The sequence below is a fragment of the Cynocephalus volans genome, chromosome 1 (genome assembly GCF_027409185.1).
Source record: "Cynocephalus volans isolate mCynVol1 chromosome 1, mCynVol1.pri, whole genome shotgun sequence".
In the NCBI taxonomy this organism is placed as follows: Eukaryota; Metazoa; Chordata; class Mammalia; order Dermoptera; family Cynocephalidae; genus Cynocephalus; species Cynocephalus volans.
The window spans coordinates 203,256,900-203,276,410 of record NC_084460.1 but is presented as its reverse complement, the minus strand read 5'-3'; the positions used below and the strand labels follow the sequence as shown (position 1 = coordinate 203,276,410).

The 19,511-nt window shown below is 36.8% G+C and overlaps 1 protein-coding gene across 2 annotated transcripts in view; it reads left to right on the top strand.

The window, feature by feature from the left end:
• Positions 1-1,327: 1,327 nt before the first annotated feature.
• The window catches only part of ACTR3 (actin related protein 3), a 66,207-nt gene continuing 48,023 nt past the window's right edge, over positions 1,328-19,511 (top strand). For both annotated transcript variants that reach the window (XM_063091776.1, XM_063091769.1), the window contains exon 1: positions 1,328-1,603. Coding sequence is in view for 1 of the 2 variants with exons in the window: in XM_063091769.1 (XP_062947839.1) it covers positions 1,560-1,603 (44 nt within the window). In the remaining variant the exon portion in view is untranslated. The remainder of the gene's footprint in view (positions 1,604-19,511) is intronic.

Genomic DNA, 19,511 nt, shown 5'->3' with positions numbered 1-19,511 from the left:
CGGTAAGGGGATCTTAACCCTTGACTTGGTGTGTCAGCACCACACTCTCCCAAGTGAGCCACGGGCCGGCCCCATTCTTAACACAATTTGTCTATTTCTCAACTAATCTGTAAATTCTGAGAGTAAACATTATCTATTTTGCACCACATTGATTATTCAGGGTCAGCACAGTCCCTGCCATAATACAGTAGGTGAGAAAGTTATTTGTCAAATGAATGAATGAAAAAACCTTATTCCATCCCTCAGGCCAGTTTAACGCCATGCTACGGCATCTTCTGGACTGAATAAGACATCCTTTCTTATAAGAAATATTTTTACTTCAGCCTCATGTAAGCAAACTCAGGATGGTTTATCATAAGATAAGCCTCGTGGAGAGGAAAGCTATTAACCTTCTGGTTCCTGAAGTGGGAACCTTAGAACTTGTTAGAAATGCGAATTCTCAGGCCTCACTCCAGACCAACTAATCAGTAAACGCTGGGGGGGTGTGGCCCAGAAATCTGTTTTAACAAGCTTTCCAGGTGATTCTGATGCACCCTAAATTTGAAACCGTTGCTTTAGGCTTTCCAGTTTTAACATTAAAAAAATTATTTTGGGGCCCTTAATCACTGGTATTATCACTCCAACGGGAAATCTCTGTCATCCAAAAACCCTGAATAAAAGCCTATTTGTGTACGGTATATTACGTAGAATATATTTCCTGGGAGGTTTGCCTTCCTTGAGGTCACGGACGTGCCTGTGAGGGGCCCATAATCTAAAGTCCTGTAACAACGCACGAGTGTAACTGAATAAAACCTTGGAACAAAGGTTCGGGCCTTCGTTCATTCGTTCCCGACTGCTCACCACGTTCTGATATCGCTCCTTTTCACCCATAAAAGCAGCCACTCAAGTTACAGGAATGTTTGCATGACGCTGACAACGTTTTCAATTAGGTCGTGCTCCCCCGGCACTAGAGAAGATATTCGTGGCTGCGGGAGGCGCTTCCATTCCTTGCTCGGAAGTAATCTAAACCGAAAGGCTGAACAGATAAGCTCCTTCCAGCTTCCGAAGGAGGACTGGAAGCTCAGGCTGACTTCTCCGCCTCTACCCTCCTGGAAAACCCGAAGTGGATTCGCTAACGTCGGGACGGGAGCCGCGCACGGCGGCCGTACCTCACTGCGCATGCTCCCTCCCCCTCCCGCTCGGAGGCGGAAGGGGGAGCGCTCGCGGCCTGGGCCTGGCCTGGCCGGGGCGTCGGCACCGGCGGCCATTTTGGCTTCCCGGGGACAGGCGGCGTGAAGGGAAGAAGTTGTAGGGTGGGGGCCGGCGTGAGGAGGAGGGAAGAGAGAGGGGGAGGAGGCCGCGGCGGGGCAGGGCGGGGACTGCCTGCCTGCCCGGGTTGCGGAAGTGGTAGCCGCTGACCGAGCTTGCTGCTTTCTTGCTACTGCTTCGGCTTCCCGGCTCCCCCACGGACGGAGAGGGCGGCCCGGCTGTGAATGGTCAGATAGCCCCCATCTTCCGACGCCAATCTCTGGCCCCTACCAGCACGGAGCAGACGGCGGCAGCAGCAGGCGAGGAGGAAGATGGCGGGACGGCTGCCGGCCTGTGTGGTGGACTGTGGCACGGGGTAATGGGGGTGACGGGCTGGGGTGGGGAAACTGAGGCGGGAGAAGGAAAATGGCGGGGGAGGGAAGAGGCCTGGAGATGAACGGTGTGGCGAGGTGCCGCCGCCGGCTGTCAGTGCTAGCCTCGCCGGCTTGCGAGGGGTGGGGCCCGGAGTCAGGGCCTCCCTCGACCGCTCGCTCCCCTCTCCTGGGACTGAGGCGGGGGCCGAGAAACCCTCCCGCCCCTCAGGAGCGGCTTCCTCCGCTCAACCCCTCCTGGCCCTTCCCCCACTGCGGTGGGCAGCGCAGCCCAAGGAGGGGTGGGGACCGTCTCCTCTCCCGGAGCCGCGGTGGCCGTGGGGGTGGTCGTCGAGCCTGGCCCACCCGGCTTACTTTCCCCCCGCGCCCCTTCTTGGCTGTGGGTTTGGGAACCCAGGGCATCGACCGCGGGGACTGACCTGGCAGAGAAGAGAGAAAAGAGAAGCTCTCCTTGTAGGTTTTGCAAGATTGCTGTGACAACACTCTGCCCAGGGTGTGGGTGGGGAAAGGGAAGAATTGGACTCTGAAAATGAGAACCCAGAACGGGGTTTTCGTTTGACCACCCACCTCCTTTTCCCGATTACTGGTCATTTCCATCTCTCACTGTGTTTTTACCGGCGAACCAAGTCTCATTTTAATTCAAGAGAAAAAGATGTCATGTGTTACTTCTCTTGCCTCAAAAAAGTCCCCTAGTGAGCAAGCGCGCAGCAACTTCCTTAGTTTTGTCAAAGCCGCTTCCTGCTTTCAGTCTTTTATACCCTTATAAGGTAGTTTTTCGTTTCCAACCTGAACACATCTTATTAGAACTTTTAAAATTAAGCAGGTTTCAAAGAGACTGAGTTACAGGTACTAGGTATCAACTGATGTGAACTTAAAGAAATGTACTTGTGTTGCACGGAGAGGGAAGAAGGGAAACACCGTGGAAAATAAAGTAATTTAAGTTGTTCATTCCGTGATATCTTGAAACAAGAGGGAAGGTATAGAGGTATAAAGGAAGGCGCTTAATTTGCTAGTAGTTTCGGATAGATCTGTAGAGTAGCTCACTAAAATATGGAATGACTTTATAAACTGGTCGTTCCTTTTGTATTAATAGACATTTTTAGAAAGTTATAGCAACTCTGTATACTTACGTAGAGATTAGACTGTATTTTAATGTAGAATGACTGCTTTATGTTGAGATATTGGAAGTGTTCTTCTTTGAGCTTGTGTTTGTTGCATCTCTTTAATCCCCTAAACATTCCGGTTTTTTTGAGGGGTGGATTGCCAGCCTTTTCCCCCCTTTTGTTATTCACCATACTGTTGTTACTTAAAATATGGTATGTCCCTCACTCTTTATTTTTTCTATGTAAAATTTCTCTAATCTTCGTTCTCATAGCTTTATGTTAGTGTGGTGGTTTCTAAAATTCCAGTCAGGCAGAAGGAAACAACCGAATTCTCAAGACTTTGCCTTGGAAATCTCTAGCCTAGGTTAGCCTTGAACTTCTATTTATTTTTTTGGTGGACACGTAATTAAAGTTAGTTTCTCCTTAATGCAGTCTCATTTTCCTGAACCAGTATTTTTTTTCTTTCTTTCTCCCTTCTTAGTATCACTGGTCAGTAGTTTTATGTTTAGGGTCAGTTTTAAAATTAAATTTGGCCTGAGTGAATAGGATTTTTCAAGTGTGTTTTGTTAAAGTGACAAATACTGCTACATAATTAATACTTTAATTCCTTAGAAATAACTGGGTAACATCTTAGGTAGGATGTTACTTTTTCTTTCTTTTGGGGAGGGGGGCTGGCCTTGGGGACATGAACCCTTGTCCTTGGTGTTACAAGGCTGCGCTCTAACCAACTGAGGTAACCAGGTAGCCCAGATGTTACTTTTTCTTTCTCCATTTTTCCCATTTTGAAGTATACTTTTGGTTATTTTTGAATTAGTAGACAACACTCGGCATCTCATTGAGGTTAACTGTCCTTAAGTGACCTGTTTTCTGAAAGGACAGCCTTGATTTAAAATGCATGCTGAGTGGCTAGGGGGAGTAGGGAGAGGGTTTCTATCTATACCTAAGATATTTCTGTTTTAATATTTCAATTATAATATTATTACATTTTTATGTTATTACATAGGTCTCATCTCATAAGGAGAGGTTGTTAACTGGACACTCATGATTTGAATGGAACTGATTAGGAGTCCCCTTATCCCCTCACTTTCTTACAGATGATTTTACCATCTGTCACAATCTTTAGAGTTTCATTTATTTTGGTCTTCAGAAGGTGTTTTGGTCTTTCCAGTTGTCTATTAAATGCAACTCCTGGAAGGCTACACCTTCAGCTTTGTTGTTAGCACATAGAGAGGATGAGTCCTTGTGATGGGACCTGATACAAACATCTGTTAAGTATGGCCTTAACAAGGGGTTTTATGTTCCAAAATACTGTGGTCCCCAAATGCATTCTGTGCACCTATAGTTTATGTATTCCTTTATCCTTTAGAGAATGTATTTATCTCTTAGGTCTCTAATTACAATTACCCACTTAGTGTAAGTGAAAAATTATAATCTGAATCAGGCTGCTCATTCCATTTCACTATGTAAATTAGGCAAAAGGTGGCCAAAAAAAGTAGCCATCTATGTAACTTGGTGGTCTTAGATAAGAAAAGCTGTAAGAGTTAAGAAACAAGAAACTTAATCCCAAAACTTAAATTTAGGGATCCTCCAGCAAAAATCAACATGAGAAACAGAATTACCTAGGCTCAGGTTATACAAGAAAATACTCACTTTGAAAAGAATTTAGAAAGAAATGCTTTTTTCATATTGATATATCTATACAAATTTTTGGTCTGTATTGGAAAGGCATTGTAGAATAAAATTTGGGCATGTGTATAAATTTCAATTGATGGAGCTGCTTGCTTAAATATTAAATTACAGAGTTCAAACCTGCTACTAGTGATGAAGAAAGCATTCTTTTTTTTTTCTAAAGCATTTTTAAAAACATTGTAACACTTGTAAAGGTAAGATTATCCTAAGGGTTTTTTTGGTTTTTGGTTTTGCCTGTTTTCACTCAAGTTTCTCCAACATTCAAGCCAAATGAGGGAACTCTTTATGACCTGCTATTATGTTGGAGCTTGGTTACAGAGTTTTGCATTGTAAATTTTCTTTTCTCTTTTGTTAGTGTCTTTTTTTCCTTGATAAATACAGCATTGGAAAATTGTTTCCTTTGATTATGATAGCTGAGGTTAATCTAGCCTTATTGTAGAAGTCCTGGATATATTTAGATACAGGCAAATTAAGAAATTTCTCTAATTGACTTAAACTTTAAATCAGTCTTAAAATGTAGGCATAAATATTTTGTTTGCATCAGTGAGTGAGGAGCTTATTTTATTCGTCGTGTGACCATGTTCCGAGAATTAGTACAGGTAAGGATGATCTTGTTTAAGAGCACTGGGAAAGAGCTCGGTGGATGAGGGAAGGCATATGTGGGAAATTCATGTTTCTTACATGAATTCTGTACATAGTGTTTAATAATAATCTACTTCTCTAGCCATTTTGAAGAACGGAAACATTCATATTATTTTGTTAACCAAAAAGCATTCATTAACATTCTTATTCCTTGATAGGTTATGTCGTGCATGCTGTTTGAAGTAAGTATGACAGACATGCCTCCTGTTGAGAAGTCAGATTCTTAGACTTAGTTAAAATCTTTCTACTTTCCTGCCTGCCAATTTTGTGTTGAATTATTGACTTTGAATTGCATATATATTGTATATAATGAACTTTCCAACCTTATTGTAAAACACAGTTCAAAATTTTATTTTTTATTTTTTATGGTGAATGGTTAGTTCAGGAATCCGAACCCTTGACCTTGGTCAACACAGAATTTTTATTTTTAAGCACAGAAGGGAAAGGTCCACCAGTGGAGGACATGATGGCCAAGCAGGCTTTTTATTTACTTTATTTAATCTGTGGCAACTATTTTTACCTCATTTTACAAATAAGAAAACAGGATTAGAGAATTTACTTTTTAAATGTTATCTAATTAGCAGGTGGTTCCAGCTGCTATTTGGACCCGAGTTCTTCTGTATTTAAGCCCTGTGTTCTTTCTTTTTCACTACAGGGCCTTCTGTTTCACTACTGAGCCTCTTTTCAGCGCTATGCATGTTGCTTTATTTTTGTCAGTAAAGTTAACTGTACTTATTCCTGTTTAAAGTAATCTTATAAAAAACCCTAGCCTTATGAATTTGATTCAATTAATTAGAAAATTCTTTCTGTGTAATCTTTCTGTCTTGATTTAGATTTTTTTTTTTTTCTGAATATGTGAGTTCCTAGACTATTTCCTTGTCACTTGGCTTAAATTTAATCCTTAGAAAAAATTTACTCTGTAGGTTTTGTGTCCTAGGAGATAATAAAAGCTAGCATTTATCCAGAATTATGTGTCAGGCCCTGTGCTAAGTGATTTATATTATCTCATTAACTTTTCACATCAACCTGAGAAATATTTATCTGCATTTTATAGACGAGAAAATTTAAGCTTAGAGTAGTTAAGCTACTTGCCCAAGGCATTGTAGCAGATGTATGGCAGAACCACTACACTATATCCTGCTTATGTAGAGGATGAACTTTTGACAATTTTGAATCATTTAGATATTTTTGATTTTGGGGGAAATTAATTAATGATGTTATAAAGGTACAAAGCAAGGTTAGTAACATAAGGATGACTTGCACAGTAGAAAATGTGGTATTGTCATATTAAGGCTTATTATATACTTAGCAGCAGGCCAGGAACTCGTGGAATTATAATGAAAATGAATAATACGAACTACTCTCAAGAATCTTAATCAGCCAAGAGCTAAAATTATTAAAAAGTGAGAGGATGGTAGGAAACTGCATTTAATATAATGTTAGGATATTACTTTTCAGACAGTTTTAGCTGTTCTCTAAATGATAAGAAAAGAAAGATTATTGTGGTCAGGAAGTCAAGCAAGTTTTAGTGAATGTCGGTCCCTTTAAAGATTGGGACCGATGCACAGGAGAGCATTTAAGGAAGGGGAAGGAAAAGCATATGCAGCTGAAATGGAAGAGTAGCTGCTGCTTATGTTTAGCTCTTGTATGTTATACCGTTCCCCTCCCTTATGAATTGAGGACTATGTAATATAATGTGAATTAGGATTATGTAATGAGAAAGGGAAGTAACATTTATTGAGCACTTACTGTGTACCAGTTGTTCATTATATGTCAGCAAAGCTTTGATTGCAAAAAAAAAATTTGATGGGGAATAAAAATCTTCCAGTAGAGGAGTGAAAAGTTGAAAATCAGGCTTTTAAAGTATTTTCAGAATGTAATGCAGTAGGATCAGATGTAGAAGAGATATGTGGGATGAGGTTATGGGGCTTGGTGGGACTCAAATCTTTGTTGAGTGAATAAATGAATGAATGAGTAAACAGAAATTAGGAGAATGGTTTAAAAAAAGCGGCATCAGAAACACCCCATACCCAGTGGCACAGAATCTCAAGGGTTGAGCCTAGGAAGAGTAATTTAAATACAGCTTTCTTTTTTTTTTGTGGCTGGCCTGTATGGGGATCTGAACCTTTGACTTTGGTCTTATAACACTGCTCTCTAACCAACTGAGCTAACTGGCCAGCCCTGGAATAGTAATTTAATAGAACTTAATAGGTAATTCTTAAGTAGCCCACTCAGCACTAGTTTTGCAGAAATTCGGAAATAGGGTATTGGCAGTGGGATGGAGCCCATTCAAGAGATGAATTTGGAAAAGATTGCTTCTTTTGTTCGTACATTTCTTCTGGCATTGATATTGTTTTGTATTGTTTATTTATGTTTAGCGAGGGCTTTGTAGTCAGCTCTTTTTGAGTTCAAGCTTTGCCACTTACTAATCGTATGGCTGTACACATGAAAATCTGCAGGTCTCCTTTTCTCCCCATCTGTAGTTTGGAGAGGTTTGGAGATCATAGTATCTACCTTGTGTTTTTTCTGAGATGATGCATAAAATTGTTAAGCACAGTGCCTGGCACATAGTAAGAACACAATACATTGTAATTATTATAATCATCAGCTCCCTCTTTTTATTTTAATTGAAGTTCTAAAGGAAAAGAACATAGTGTCTTATGCTTATTTTCTTTTCGCCTACAGGCCTTGGCCTGCCTACCATAGTTCTTCGCACAGTCAGAATGTTTTTGCTGATTTGAGAGATTGTGAAGGAGGTATAGCTAGACTTGGCAGTTAATTCTACTGGATTGTAAATAGGCATCAGTGAAGACTTCAGGATTGTAAGAGAGTTTTAAGAAACTGAATAAAAGTGGAATTTGTTGTTGAATTTGGAATGATATATAATTGAAAATGTCCTAGAAGAAGTTAAAGATACAGGAATGAACTCCAAGAATGAAGATGGAGATTTGGGAATCACTATTATAATTTATAGATTAAAGCTAATAAAATGAGATTATTCAGAGAAAAGAACAGAAAGATTGAATATCAGAGTTCGTTCTTTAATAAATTGTGTATATACGATCCAGCTTCTTGAGCATCACAGTGAGAAGAATGCGTAAGCAATGTGGCTTGTGGTGACTGATCAGCTGTGCTGACATTCAGTCTCCTTTTATCTCATCCCACTTTCTAAGAGGCAAAATCCTTAACCAGGAGGAAAGTTTAGCTGAAGATAGGGCTAATTTCCCTGTCCAGCATGTTCCCTCTCCCCCAAAATGTGGAAACAGCTAAATGTTTGGACTAGGGGCAGAAGTGTGGAATGGTTAAAATGTAGCTTCAAGCAGTGTATTTCCTGAAACAAAATTCCACTATAATAAGAGCATTCGAATGCTCCCTTGTAATTCTGTTGGAATTTGTAGTCCCCCCCCCCTTTTTTGACACTACCTATCTGTAATAGCCACTTGCATAAAGAAGCAAGAGTAAAGCAATTAAGAAATCATAATACTTCAAAATGTATACTATAGTTTACTAAGCACTTATAACATTTATGTATTTTTAGATGACAGTGAGAGATAAGGTGATGTTATTGGATTAATGTTTTAAGTATAATTCTTTAATATAGGATAGTGTTATTAATATTACTTGGTGTGCTGGTTTTATTACTTTATGTGGGCCTTTCTATCATAAGACATATAAAAGATACTTATATAATTGATTCATATCAGAGCAAAAAGACAAATGATATCCGTTTTTCTAAAGGACCATTTTGTGGAATTTTAATAATTTGTTTCAAAATCTAAAAGATCTTTTTCAAACTGTTGATTTAAAAACTTGTCATTCTTACATACTCCTTGCAACCAGGAAAGGAATAACCTTGAATTTGTTATATGTATTCTTTTACCCTTCTACTCCTTTCCTCCCTAACCCTAACATACACTCAGAAGAATATTCATGTTCTGATGCTCAGCATTCTATCTTTTTAAACATTGTGTCCTTGCTTTAAGGCTTCTTGTCCTTTGTGAAAATGCAGTACTCTTGAGAAGATGTCTTTATGCCTTTTTCAGTATTTGAAAAGTGAATGTGGCGTTGCTAAGAGGCGGATAAAAGTCCTAAAAGGAGAATTAAGGTGCAAAAGACCTTACAGTTTAGGGTTGGTTTGAAACTGTGTTTTTAGTATTGGTCTGTGATAGAACACAACTATTTGCTTACCTGAAGTTTTAGAGATTATTATAATTACAGTGTGCTTTTCTTCTGCTGTCATCATTTTTAAAACTCACTTTGAGGATGCAAACAGCGTTTAATGTGTATTTATGAAACTTGCTTTAGTGAATTAAGGGAAGTGCCTAATGACTCACATAGAATTATAGAGCTGAAAAAAGACCTTAAGAGATAATTTAATCTACTCTTTATTTATAAACGAAACAGGTTCAGAGTCGAAATGTCTTTCAGGAGTGTTCCCAGTTATTAATTGATAGTATGGTTGAATTCTCTTAAATTTTATTATGAATTCACATTTATGAGTTACAGAAGTTGAAATTTTTTCTTAGTAGTTGGAGCAATGTAATATATGTTATTTATAGTTGAAGAGTTTTGGTAGAGGTGTGGTGTAACACATGTATCAGAATCCTTTAGTGTTTTGTTGTAATGCAGAGGCAATGGTGTATGGCACAAATGAAAAACTATAATTTTATGTTCTCCAACATAACATTTTAAACCAAGTTTAGAAACTTGGTTTTAAAAAAAAAAGTTGCATTCTGAGATGCCAGGACAAATTACTTACACAAAATAAACACTCTTTTAAAAGAAACATGCTTTTTTTTATTGTTTCAGAAATTTAATTCTTTGGGTTTCAGTTATTTAAAGACTTGTTACATAGTATGTGTACAAATCAGCCATTTCAAGGCCCATTACAAGGTTTGTTTTTGAGATAATTAGTTATTATCTTTTCAGAAACCTATGAAATAGGTACTATTCTAATCTCCATTTTAAAGATGAGGAAACTGAGGTTAAGTAGAAGTCTAGAATTTGAGCCCTGAGACAGTCTCAATCCAGAGCCCACTGCTGTACTGCCCCCTAGTTGCAATGTATTCTTCAAGGGTGGTTAAATTGTTAACCCAGTTTTTAAGAATGTTCGTCTTAAGCATATGTACTTAAAAAGATAAGTTTCTACTTTTAGAACTACTCATTTTTAGTACAAATATGAAATATATAGGGAGGATTAAGTGATCAGTTTATTGATCTGATTAACGTGATTAACCCACGAAAGTTAAATCATATAGATTTATTGGCCATTTGAATATTACGAGGACATATATTGTGTCTAACATGATAAAACTGACCATTGCTGATTAATTCAGGACAGCTTAATTAAGAAAATGATGTCGGATTACATATAACTTCAGAATGAAGGCATGCATACTTCTGATGCTGCAATTTGAAAATTAATCTGTACTGATACATTAAAAAAGTAATTTCTCTAATTTCTCTAACCACACAAACACAGAAATGAAAGTCAAAAAATAGAAAAACGTAAGAAAATAGATTGCTTTGAAAAAGGAAACTTTTATTAGACTCAGAGGACTAATAGTTGGTATTTGACTCTGAAAATAATGATTATAAGGAAACATGTGGGTTACCAGACAGTAGATTTTTTTCTAAAATAGAATTAAAGAGATTATCTCTGGAGTATATGATAAGTTTGAATGTATTTTATCTAAAAAGCATACAAAGTTTTGGTAAAAGCTTGCATGTTTTCTGTTTGAATATCTGCTTTACAATTTGCTTATTAATAAAAAAGGTAGAGGTGACAGGGCAAAGGAAAGGGACTTTATTTGGGCTTTTTATTGTGCCTTTTCTTGGTTAATTTGTTATTTATATAAAAGATTAGTTGGGAATTTTATTGCTTCCAAAATGCCTTTCAAAGGGAGTATCAGCTGCTCTTTAGATTTTGGAAATTAGTCTTTTAATGAAAGAATTCTTTTTGTTTTTTAGCTATTACTGTTGTAACTGGGGGGTGGGGGGTAAAAGTATTCCCTGATTGCTGTCAATATGTGTGAATGGCCTAACTTGTTTCAGGTTGCCTTGCTGTCAGGAAAGTTATTTAAAAACCAAAACAAAACTATGATTTAAAAAAAAAAAAAAGTGAAACAGGTTTTAAAATGGATAGAAAGACTCTGAGAAGTAGAAATGAGAGAAATGTAACTTGTAGCCGTATAGAAATCTTGGATGCCAATAACATCGGCAAAATTAGTATAAGCCAAAAAAAAAAAAAATTTTTTTTTTGGAAGGATTTGGTAGAGATTACAGAATAGACAGGAAGGCTGGAGAACCAGGCTTAGAAAAGGAGCAGAGAATAAGGTAGGTCAAGGTAACCAGCAGTCTACCACTAAATTGTGCTGCAGGAAGTCTTCAGGATGCTGCAGCTAGACACTAGCTATATGAATTCTACACTGTCTCTTCATCTTGTAGTTATTTAATCAGGATTTAAAGTCTGACCTAAGCTCAGATTGCTGGCCATAGATCATCTGTCGTATAATAGCTGACAGGAGTGTGATGGGTTAGTATCAGTTAGTATTTATAAAGGACTGTGTGGTTTGCCTCCTACCAAGACTTAATCAGTGGTGGGTCCCTCAGAATAGGAATGGGAATTAGATTCTGGAAGAGAAAAATGAGTGTCCATTGCAGGGGAAAAGATGAGGTTGGGGAAATATGTTCCCTATTTTTCTTTATGTTGTCTAAAGTTTTTTATTTGAGTTTGATAACTGCTAGACCCATTACTAGTTATCAGTTTGAATTAACACATTCTTTTCCAAAAGTGCAAATACTCTCATAAGTTTCACAAAGTGTTTAATCTCAATATCTTAAAGAGCAATTATTTATTTATTTATTTATTTTTAAAGATGACTATAAGGGGATCTTAACCCTTGACTTGGTGTTGTCAGCACCATGCTCATCCAGTGAGCTAACCGGCCATACCTATATGGATCCAAACCCATGGCCTTGGTATTGTCAGCACCACACTCTCCATAGTGAGCCACGGGCTGGTCCGAGAGCAATTTTTTTAAAAAAGAATAATTGATGGTGGAAATAATATAGAATTTTTCATTAGGACACAGGTATAACAAGTAATTTTGGGATTATGGAATATTTTGGAAAGTAGGACCCACTTGATAATGCAGTGATATGACAGCTATTTTTAAAGTTTTTTTGCTTTTTTTGCAATGAGCCAGAATTATAATTTAAAGAATTTGAGCTGCATTCATACATCTTTTTTCAGAAGATAATGGGAGACACACACACACAGAAAGATGCTTCACAAAGTTCATGGAAAATAGGATTAAAAGATAATATAGATCTTTTCATGAACTTTGTTGTTTTTTTGTTTTGTTTTTTGTTTTGGCAGCTTAAAGCAATATCCATTATTTGCTCACAGTTCTGTAGTCCAGGGATGGCATGGCTGGGTTCTCTACTTTAAGAGAAACAAAAGGCTGAAATCAAGGTGTTGGCTGTGGCTGTGGTCTCGTCTGAGACTTGGGGTCTCTTCCAAGTTCATGTGGTTGCACGACTGAGGTCCCATTTCTTTGCTGGCTATTAGACAGGAGCCATTCTCAGCATCTAGAGGTTGCCTGCATTTCTTACCACATGACCCCCTTCATCATTAAAGCCACTAAAGGAGAGTATCTCTCATGTCAGATCCCTCTCATGCTTTGAATCCCCTTTGCCTGGAAGAGCCCAGATCCTTTTAAGAGCTCACTTGATTAGGCTAGGCCTGCTGAGGATCTCATGAACTTTTTGAAGTATCCTTGCATATATATGTATATATGTTACTAGAAGAGGAGGAAGTATCTTAGGCAACCAGTTTGTTTATAGTTGGTTGCTGTGAAGAATATAAAGATGTGTAGGAACTAGTATTTGCCCTTAGGAAGTTCAAATGTACACAGATAATTATAAGACAGTATGGTAAGTGCTCTGGCAAGTATGGTTGAAACTTTTCAGAATCATTTTCAGAGAAGATGAAAAAAGGCTTTATGGTGGAGATAACAATCAAAGTGGGCCTGTAAGGATGAGTAAAGTGTTGATGGGTAGGAATAAGACCAGCATACCAGGTAAGAGACGAGTGGGAAAGACAGTGAGGTGGGAAGAATAAAGGTTGCATTTGGGGATGCCAGGTGGTTCCATGACCGAAATGTTGGATATAGTACAGTGAAGTAGTGATAGACTCAGGTGGTGGGTGGTTAATAAGTGCTTCTTGAGTTGAATTAAAGAAATGTTTTGGTGCTAGATTATGGAGGTATGGAAGTCCTTGAATTCTGCCCTTACTTTGGTTATTTATGATGTAGACAGTAGGAAGCCGTGATCTGTCATAACAGGCTTATGATAGTAGGAAGAATATTTGTTGCTTCATTCTGGTGATTTATGATGATAAAAACAGTTTTATAGTGCATACCGTGTGCCAGGCACTGTTCTAATTGCTTTACGTATATTAGTTCATTTGATACCATATCCTGTATTTAGGGACTGTTGTCCCTTTTACAGGTAAGGAAACTGTGGCACAGAGTGTAAATTGCGTACCAGAGATCACATAGCTAGCATGATAAACTATACTGTCAGTTCTTTTCCTGGTTTAGTATTAGATGTAACCACTCATGCCTTAAGCAGACAGTACAAAAGAGCATTAACTTTGGAGGTTGGTAGATACTTGAGTTTGAATCTAGCTGAACTGTTTCTTTGAAGCAGTTATTTCTCTAAGTTGTAGTTTCCTGGTATGTAAACAGAGATAGAACATCCATTTTGCAGGGTTATCTGATGAAGATAAGAGGTAATATAAAGCTCGCAGCAAAATAATTAACATTTAAAAACAATTAATGGTAGCTACAGTTACTATTATGATATAGGAGTATTGAAAATAATCAAGTACTTATTTCACTCTCAGTTCTGTGCTGAACACTATTGCGTACAAGTATACTGAAAACTAAGGGATTTTATACTTGAGGCTTACAGTTTAGTTCCAGAGATGAAACTAATGCATGTGAAATAATTAAGGATGGCTTATTAGTATTCAGTTGTTTGGGGAGATTAATAAGGACTGTAGTATTTGGAGGATGGTTTATGAAGGAGCTGATCTTGATCAGATCCTTGCAAAAAGTATAAATAAGATATGATAGATGTAAGCAAAGGAATACTTTTTCAATTGAAGATATGTGAGCTATCCCCGTGCTGGCCAGCTGCCAAAAACAAATAAGATATATGAGCTAAATTGAAAGTTCCATGATGGCAGGAAATTGTGTCTTTTTTGTTCATTCTCTGTCCAAGAGAGAGCCTTGTGCGTAGTATTTAATAATGCCTGGTATGTTGGTTAATACCAAGGTCATGGGTTTGGATCACTAGCTGAAAAAAAAAAATGCCCAGTAAATATTTTATTGATGAAGGGAAGTCAGGAAGGAGTTTCATAATATTTGGGAGAGGGGTGAGTTAGAAAATTGCCCTACCTGGAATTGAAATATTTCTGTTGGGAGTTGTGGGACAGCGAGTACTTTATTTTATTTATTCGTATCTTGCCTAATTTCGGAAGGATTTTGAATGGGGCCAGAATGATTTGGAATTGATTTGATGGGCAAAAGTAAGTTGTGTAGATCATTAAGCAGAAGAGTGATAAAAGTTAAATTTATGCAGTATTAGTCTGGCTCTAATATTTTATTTTATTATATTTTAAACAGCTTTATTGAGATATAGTTTACATACCATAAAATTTACTCTTTAAAAGTGTATAATTGAGTGGTTTTTGGCATATTTGCGAGGTGAGCAACCATCTCCACAGTCAATTTTAGGACATTTTAATCACCCCAAAAAGGAACTCCATAACAAGTAGCATTCACTCTCCATGCCCTCTAACCTCAACCCTTTGCAAATACTAATTTACTTTCTGTCTTTATGGATTTGCCTATTTTGGCATTTCATGTAAATGGAATCATATAATTTGTGGCTTTTTATCACTGGCTTCTTTCGTGGGGCATATTGACTGTTGTAATCTATGATTTTAGTGGTGATAGTTGGACTGGTGTTGTAGCAAAAGGGTTGGGAAAACGTTCAGAATCTTTGAAAGGATAAGTTCAGGAATGGATAGAGGGATAAAAGGAGGACTGTGGATAAAGGAAAATCATCTGGGGAAGGAAATGTTTACTGAATACTGAGTGCCATCCACTGTTTTCTCCTTTAATCCTTATGACAACCTTGTGAATTTAGTTTTATTTCTTATGCATTAGAAATAAAGTCTATGATCACAGGATCACAGACTAGTAAAGTGTAACACACATTTCACTCACATCTTTTTGACTCTAACTCTTTTCTCTCCACTAGTGAAAAGGTGTTAGATTTTAAGTATTAGGCCATAAAGAACTGGGAGAGTGTTGTTTCTGTTGACACAAAGGAGTCCAGGTTCTCAACTTCAGGCCTGACTTCTTTTAACTTTGTGTCAGGTTAAACACTGACTTACATGTAATGAGAAAACATTGGAGGGAATTAGAAAAGCTTTTTAAACAATTGCTATTTACCTTTATAATTAATATTGTCTTATTCTGCTTGGCAAATTTCCCTGTGAATTAGCTACTACATTCTTGTTCTAAAAGTTTCTAACACCAGATTATCTTTTTTTTTTTTTTTTAGATTTTATTTTGTCGATATACATTGTGGCTGATTATTGCTCCCCATCACCAAAACCTCCCTCCCTTCTCCCTCCCCCCTCCCCCCCAACAATGTCCTTTCTGTTTGCTTGTCGTATCAACTTCAAGTAATTGTGGTTGTTATATCTTCTCCCCCCCTCCCCCGGTTTTGTGTGTGTGTGTGTGTGTGTGTGTGTGTGTGTGTGTGAATTTATATATTAATTTTTAGCTCCCACCAATAAGTGAGAACATGTGGTATTTCTCTTTCTGTGCCTGACTTGTTTCACTTAATATAATTCTCTCGAGATCCATCCATGTTGTTGCAAATGGCAGTATTTCATTCGTTTTTATAGCTGAGTAGTATTCCATTGTGTAGATGTACCACATTTTCCGTATCCACTCATCTGATGATGGACATTTGGGCTGGTTCCAACTCTTGGCTATTGTAAAGAGTGCTGCGATGAACATTGGGGAACAGGTATACCTTCGACTTGATGATTTCCATTCCTCTGGGTATATTCCCAACAGTGGGATAGCTGGGTCGTATGGGTAGATCTACAGATTATCTTTTTGAGTGAGCTTTGGTATAGTATGAGGAAAGCTATGGCTAAACTGAGAATTGAGATGTTGTGGAAATAAGCATGGGGATTAATTTGTAGACCTCCATTTTCATTTAAAATTTGGTAATTTTATGTTATGTAAAATTGTATACAATGTACTTTATTTTTATGATATGGTGAGGGTCGAAGCAGTTAATTTATATTGGGATAGAATTCTTTCAACTTTAAATCAGTAGTTGTCAGTGATAAGAAATTTTGGAAAATTGGTTACACTAGATCGTTAAGGTCTCATCTAAAAGTTTGAGGGTCTTATTCATTTTGTTATATGGTTTAAAATGGTTGAAGCATTGAAAGTTAAAATTCAAGTTCCATTTCTCCCTTATGTAGGCTGCAGGGTCATATGCTATATTCAGTGTAAAAACATGTTTGTTCTTTTCTGGCATGATTTTTATCATAGCTTTTTATTCCAATTCATTTTTTTTTTTTTTTTTGGAATGCAGTAATTTTTTTTTTTTTTTCCTAAAGATTCTGTTCCCATTTAGTGGCTCACTATTAATAATAACCTGTTGATATCTTCATATGGCTTCTTTGCTGTGGGATGTTTTTCAAGGCAAAAAGAAATATGAACCATTGTATTAAGTAAAAGTACGCTTTGTCAATTACATGCTTTTAATAAGTAAACATCTGAATTGGTAGAATTAAAAATAATATTCAACACAAGGGATGTTAATGCTTTTATGTTACAAGCATAACTGGTTTTACTACTTAAAAACATTCTTTCTATAAATGGATTTGTTCTTTTAGAAAAGTATAATGAATAATATAACAGATACCTATATTTATAAGAATTATTATCTGCTAACACTTTATCATATTTATATTATCTCTTTTTGTTTTTTAAGAACAAGAGAGCATTATTGATGACTATCCCCAAATCTACTTCCCCCTCCCCAGAGGCAATTACTACTGTGACAGACTCACCATTTCTTCTGTAAAACTCATCCATCTTTTGCTATATATTTCTATCAGTCCAGGCCTCTCCTCTCATCTAACCTTATTACATCTGCATTACTATTTTTCTAGTCACTAAGGCTTTGATAACTTCAGATGTACTTTTGAATTCTCTCCTCTACATTCCCTTCTCTTAGTTTCCAAGTCCTCCCCTGACCCCCAGCCCAAATCAGCATTGTAGATTTTTTTCATTGCTTCTGTAGTCTAGAGAGATTTTCCATGAATTTATCTTGCTACCCCAGGTCACAGAGGAACATTTTTGGTTTGGTTTTCCAAAATGTTACATTGCCCTTTTGAGTTTTGTAAAATTGGATAGGATAGCTTCGCCTTTTTCATTTTATGGTGTCTTGTTTTAAACCATTTAGAAAATGGTGCTTTCTTTTCTCAGTATAGGAAAATATAAAGAAATAAAAGTGGATTCATAATTTGCCCAGATAAACCTAATGGCATGTTTTAAATTAAAGTTTTATATATATATATATATATACACACACACACACACACACATACACATATATATGCATGTCTATTCATGAAATAGGACACATAAAAAACCTGATGGTTATTGGCTCTTTGGGGTGGCAGTTGGGTGGTTAGGGGATAGGCATGGTAGGGAAACTTATCCTTTAGTATTTTCTGTGTGTGTTATCTATTAAAGTTTTTATCATGATCATATGTTACTTATCCAAAAGCTCTTAATTAAAAAAAAGTAATATATGTGCATGGTTAGGACATTTAAGACAGAATAATGTAAATTTAAAAAGCAAAATTCTTCTCTTCATCCTGCTGTTTAGAGATAACTACAATTGTTTCTTGTGTTTCTCTTCCAGGAGAGAAAAACTATGCATATTCTAACACTATATAATAGAATTGTTCTTGATGTGTAGTGTTATATCTGCTGTATATACATATGTAAATTTCCCTGTTTATAATTGACACCAAAAATTTGATGTGAAAATATCTTTGAGATATTTCAAGGTATTCTCAAAATGTAATTTCCCTGTTTAGAGTTGACATTAAAAAACACTACGCTTGAAAGTATTTTTGAGATATATATATTTTTTTGGTGGCTGGCTTGTATGGGGATCTGAACCCTGACGTTGGTGCCATAACACTGCACTCTAACCAACTGAGCCAACTGGCTAGGCCCTATTTTTGAGATATTTTAAGGTAACACAAAAATGTAATTTAAGCAATATCGAACCCCCCCCATTTATTAAGGAATAGCAAGTTGGAAGGCATTAGGACTCAGCTAATTTTGCCAGGGAATCATACTATGAAAATTAAATGCATCTAAAACGAATGGTTTTTTCCTTTTATTTCTTATTGTGTATATTTTAAAGTATACGACATGGTGTTTTGATTATGTAAGTGTACCTTCTGTAGTAATTCCCACAATCAAGGTAATTAACATATCTATTACCTGACATGGTTACCATTTTTTTCCCACTATGGTGAGGACACTTAAGATCTACTCCTTTAGTGAATTTCAAGTATACAGTACATTATTATTAACTGTAGTTACCATACTATACCTCAGATCTCTAGTACTTACTCATATTATAACTGAGAGTTTGTATCTTTTGATCAACATTTATTTCCCCCACTTCGCAGTCCCTGGCAACCATCATTCTACTCTTTTTTTTCTCTAAGTTCGGCTATTTTAGATTCCACATACAAGTACCCGATTTCTTCTTTATCTTTGATTTACAGTGTTTTGACTGTGAGGTGCCTAGGTATTTTTTTTTAATATTTATTCTTGGATTTTACCGAGCCTCTTAAATCCATAAATTTCTGTCTTTCACTAAGATGGGAAAGTCTTCAGCCATTATTTCTTCAGAAAAGATTATTATTAACCTCTCTTCTCCTGGGATTTCAATATGTCACCTTTTTGATATCGTCCTCCAAGTCCCTGAGGCTCTGTTCTTTTCTCTTTCTCTCTCCCCCCCCCTTTTAGAATTTATAATTTCTACTGATCTACCTTCAAGTTCACTGATACTTTTCCTCTTTCACTTCCATTCTGCTGTTAAGCTCATCCAATGAATTTTTCTTATATCTGATACTGCCTTTTTTACTCATAAAATTTCCATTTGTTCTTTTTGTAATTTTTCTTTCTCTGGTGATATTTTCTATATTATCAAATATAAGTGTATTTTTCTTTATTTCATTGTAATAGTCATAACTGATTTCAGGCCTTTATCTGATAATTTCAACATTTGGGTCATTTTGGGATTGCCTTCTATTGAATGT